Raw genomic sequence first — 4,788 nt, 5'->3', positions numbered from 1 at the left:
GGGGGGGAGGGGAGGGGAGGGTGGGGGGGGGGGGGGGGGGTTGTCACCCAGTGCCTCGGTGTGTGCCTGGGTGTTCCTTGACCTCGAGAAAGTCAAGTCCACCCTGAGGGGCAGCAATCGAGGGGTTCTCTCGGAGATGCCACCCATTCATTGTTTACTTCGAGGAATTGGTCACCGTTAGTTGTGGAAGCGGGGGGGGGGTGGGGGGGGGGGTTGGGGAAGGGGGGAGGGGTTGGGTTCTGCAATGGGTTGTTTTATGTTTTGGTATTCTTTGTCTGTAACTGAGTTTATTCTTTCTTGTGCTTTTGTATTGTATAAAGTGAAAACTGTGAATAAAAATATTTTGTAGGAAAAGCCTGTGCTGGTCGTGTTTATAAAGAATCCTCGGTTGAAAGGTTTTGGCCGCCGGGGATGCAATTAAAGTATCGTAAAAGTTTGGGCTAATGGAATGTTGTTTGAATTGAGGAGATTCCCTGTGGAGTTCATTAGGTTTCAGCTTGGGAAGGTGATGTAATCGCTGGGAGGAGAAAAGGTATCGGGCATTTTGCTGTAAAGCAGCGTTAGTTGAGTGTCAGTGGGAGATGTGAGACAGGGTGCAGAGCTGGGCTGAGAAGTGGCAGATGGAGTTCAACCTTGATAAATGTGAAGTGGTTCATTTTGGACGGTCGAATTTGAATGCTGAATACAGGGTTAAAGGCAGGATTCTTGGAAGTGTGGAGGAACAGAGGGGTCTTGGGGTCCACGTACATAGATCCCTCAAAGTTGCCACCCAGGTTGATAGGGTTAAGAAGGCGTATGGTGTGTTGGCTTTCATTAACAGGGGGATTGAGTTTAAGAGCCGTGAGGTTTTGCTGCAGCTTTATAAAACCCTGGTTAGACCACACTTGGAATATTGTGTCCAGTTCTGGTCGCCTCATTATAGGAAGGATGTGGATGCTTTGGAGAGGGTACAGAGGAGATTTACCAGGATGCTGCCTGGACTGGAGGGCATGTCTTATGAAGAAAGGTTGACGAATCGGGCTTTTCTCACAGGAGCGAAGAAGGAAGAGAGGTGACTTGATAGAGGTGTACAAGGTGATGAGAGGCATGGATAGAGTGGACAGCCAGAGACTTTTCCTCAGCGTGGAAATGGCTGTCACGAGGGGACATAATTTTAAGGTGATTGGAGGAAGGTATAGGGGAGATGTCAGAGTCGGTTCTTTACACAGAGAGTGGTGGCTGTGTGGAATGCACTGCCAGCAGAGGTGGTGGAGTCGGAGTCATTAGGGGCATTTAAGCGACTCTTGGACAGGCACATGGACTGCAGTAAATTGAAGGGGTGTAGGTTGGTTGATCTTAGATTAGGATAAATGGTCAACACAACATTGTGGGCTTAAGGGCCTGTACTGTGCTGTACTGTTCCATGTGAAGGGTCTCAGTTCAGTTAAAAGATATGTCTGTAGCTAGATTAGCAGTTTCTTTCCAGGCAGTTCAGAAGAGGGTGAATAGGTGAGCTGAAGCAAACTCGAGCAGCTTTTGAAGAAATACAGCCACAGTTTCTGCATGGTTCTGACAGGAGTCAGATCTCATCTTTAAAGCAGTGTCTCTCTTTCTCAAAGAACATCTCTGTAAAGCAGGTATTCCTGAGGGCTAGCTGTATTTAACAGTGGATTGAGAGGTGAGATTATTCTTGTTGTTTGAGTGGGAATAAAGATAGCAGTTGAGGGTTACTGTATTCACTTTATTGAGTAGCATTGCTAAGGGGTAATTGTAAGCTATTTTCTGGTGTGATGTTAAAGATATTTTAATTCTGTGTTAGGAATGAAGTCACTCCTGGAGCGAGGAGTCCCATCCTCACAGTCTTACAAAATTAAAATAAAATATTGGGTCCCGGATCCGAGCCACTGTTGGGACCTGGGGAATTGTGGGAAACAATGACGAGGGAAAACAGATCAATGGAATAAATGAAGATAAACTGACAGAAATAAAAATACAGTTAAGGTGGAGGAGAGAGTTCACAGCCGGAAGTTGAACTCAATGTTGAGTCCGGGAGGCTGACACGAGCCTAATCTCTTAACGGCCACTCTCAGCACTCGTCTCGGCCTTTCCTGAGAGTTCCAACCTCTCCTTTCTGGGATCATCCTTGGAAATCTTTTTCACACCTTCTCCAGTGTCTGTATATGCTTTTTATAATGCGGAGACGGGAACTGTGCAGGGTATTCCAAGTGGGATAGGGAGACCGGAACTGTGCGCAGTATTCCGAGTGGGATAGGGAGACCGGAACTGTGCATGGTATTCCGAGTGGGATAGGGAGACCGGAACTGTGCACAGTATTCCGAGTGGGATAGGGAGACCGGAACTGTGCATGGTATTCCGAGTGGGATAGGGAGACCGGAACTGTGCGCAGTATTCCGAGTGGGATAGGGAGACCGGAACTGTGCATGGTATTCCGAGTGGGATAGGGAGACCGGAACTGTGCGCAGTATTCCGAGTGGGATAGGGAGACCGGAACTGTGCGCAGTATTCCGAGTGGGATAGGGAGACTGGAACTGTGCGCAGTATTCCGAGTGGGATAGGGAGACCAGAACTGTGCGCAGTGTTCCAAGTGGAATGCGGGGACAGGAACTGAGCTCAGTATTCCGAATGGGACAGGGAGGCGGGAACTGTGCGCAGTATTCCAAGTGGGATAGGGAGACTGGAACTGTGCACAGTATCCCGAGTGGAATGCGGGGATAGGAACTGTGCTCAGTATTCCGAGTGGGATAGGGAGGCGGGAACTGTGCACAGTATTCCGAGTGGGATTGGGAGACCGGAACTGTGCACAGTATTCCGAGTGGGATTGGGAGACCGGAACTGTGCTCAGTATTCCAAGTGGGATAGGGAGACCAGAACTGTGCACAGTATTCCAAGTGGGATAGGGAGACAGGAACTGTGCACAGTATTCCGAGTGGGATTGGGAGACCGGAACTGTGCGCAGTATTCCAAGTGGGATAGGGAGACCAGAGATGTGCACAGTATTCCAAGTGGAATAGGGAGACAGGAACTGTGCACAGTATTCCGAGTGGGATAGGGAGACCGGAACTGTGCACAGTATTCCGAGTGGGATAGGGAGACCGGAACTGTGCACTGTATTCCAAGTGGGATAGGGAGATGAGAACTGTGCACAATATTCCGAGTGGGATAGGGAGACCGGAACCGTGCACAGTATTCCGAGTGGGATAGGGAGACCGGAACTGTGCACTGTATTCCAAGTGGGATAGGGAGATGAGAACTGAGCACAGTATTCCGAGTGGGATAGGGAGACCGGAACCGTGCACAATATTCCGAGTGGGATAGGGAGACGGGAACTGAGCGCGGTATTCAGAGTGGGATAGGGAGACGGGAACTGAGCACAGTATTCCGAGTGGGATAGGGAGACGGGAACTGAGCACAGTATTCAGAGTGGGATAGGGAGGCGGGAACTGAGCACAGTATTCAGAGTGGGATAGGGAGACCGGAACTGAGCACAGTATTCAGAGTGGGATAGGGAGACGGGAACTGAGCACGGTATTCAGAGTGGGATAGGGAGGCGGGAACTGAGCACAGTATTCCGAGTGGGATCGGGAGACGGGAACTGAGCACAGTATTCCGAGTGGGTTCGGGAGACGGGAACTGAGCACAGTATTCAGAGTGGGGTAGGGAGACGGGAACTGAGCACGGTATTCAGAGTGGGATAGGGAGGCGGGAACTGAGCACAGTATTCCGAGTGGGATAGGGAGACGGGAACTGAGCACAGTATTCCGAGTGGGATAGGGAGACGGGAACTGAGCACAGTATTCAGAGTGGGATAGGGAGACGGGAACTGAGCGCGGTATTCAGAGTGGGATAGGGAGACGGGAACTGAGCACAGTATTCCGAGTGGGATAGGGAGACGGGAACTGAGCACAGTATTCAGAGTGGGATAGGGAGGCGGGAACTGAGCACAGTATTCAGAGTGGGATAGGGAGACCGGAACTGAGCACAGTATTCCGAGTGGGATAGGGAGACGGGAACTGAGCACAGTATTCCGAGTGGGATAGGGAGACGGGAACTGTGCACAGTATTCCGAGTGGGATAGGGAGACGGGAACTGAGCACAGTATTCAGAGTGGGATAGGGAGACGGGAACTGAGCACGGTATTCAGAGTGGGATAGGGAGACGGGAACTGTGCACAGTATTCCGAGTGGGATAGGGAGACGGGAACTGAGCACAGTATTCCGAGTGGGATAGGGAGACAGGAACTGTGCACAGTATTCCGAGTGGGATAGGGAGCGGGAACTGAGCACAGTATTCAGAGTGGGATAGGGAGATGGGAACTGAGCACGGTATTCAGAGTGGGATATGGAGACCGGAACTGTGCACGGTATTCCGAATGGGATAGGGAGGCGGGATCTGTGCACGGTAATTCCGAGTGGGATATAGAGACCGGAACTGTGCACGGTATTCCGAGTGGGAAAGGGAGACCGGAACTGTGCACAGCACTCCTAGTGGGATAGGGAGACGGGAACAATGCATAGTATTCCATGTGGGATACTTTAATACTCCAGTCCATTGTGATCAATGTCAATGTACCAATTGCCCTCTGATCTACTTGACTGTGACAGACATCACGATATATACATTTATTGACAGGGATAAACTATCCTCGATAAACTCTGGCTGTCGTCTGACTCCGCAGCGTCCGATCCAAACCCTGAACTATGACACCCAGCAGCGTTTGTCCTTTGACGCTCTCTCAGAGTCCGTGGCCTCTGACCCGCCCGAAATCCGCAGGTAACGGGGCCGTGGGAT

The 4,788-nt window shown here is 50.7% G+C and overlaps 1 protein-coding gene across 1 annotated transcript in view; it reads right to left on the bottom strand.

Annotated features, from left to right (window-relative positions):
* Positions 1-4,604: 4,604 nt before the first annotated feature.
* Positions 4,605-4,788, bottom strand: part of LOC140399442 (uncharacterized) — a 250,357-nt gene continuing 250,173 nt past the window's right edge. The window contains 1 exon segment of the mRNA XM_072489020.1: positions 4,605-4,788. This exon segment is cut by the window's right edge and continues 371 nt beyond it. Within this exon segment, the coding sequence (XP_072345121.1) occupies positions 4,696-4,788 (93 nt within the window). The 3' untranslated portion in view covers positions 4,605-4,695.

This window comes from Scyliorhinus torazame, chromosome 22 (genome assembly GCF_047496885.1).
Source record: "Scyliorhinus torazame isolate Kashiwa2021f chromosome 22, sScyTor2.1, whole genome shotgun sequence".
In the NCBI taxonomy this organism is placed as follows: domain Eukaryota; kingdom Metazoa; phylum Chordata; class Chondrichthyes; order Carcharhiniformes; family Scyliorhinidae; genus Scyliorhinus; species Scyliorhinus torazame.
Note: the sequence above shows the minus strand (reverse complement) of the source record. Positions and strands in the feature narration are given on the sequence as shown.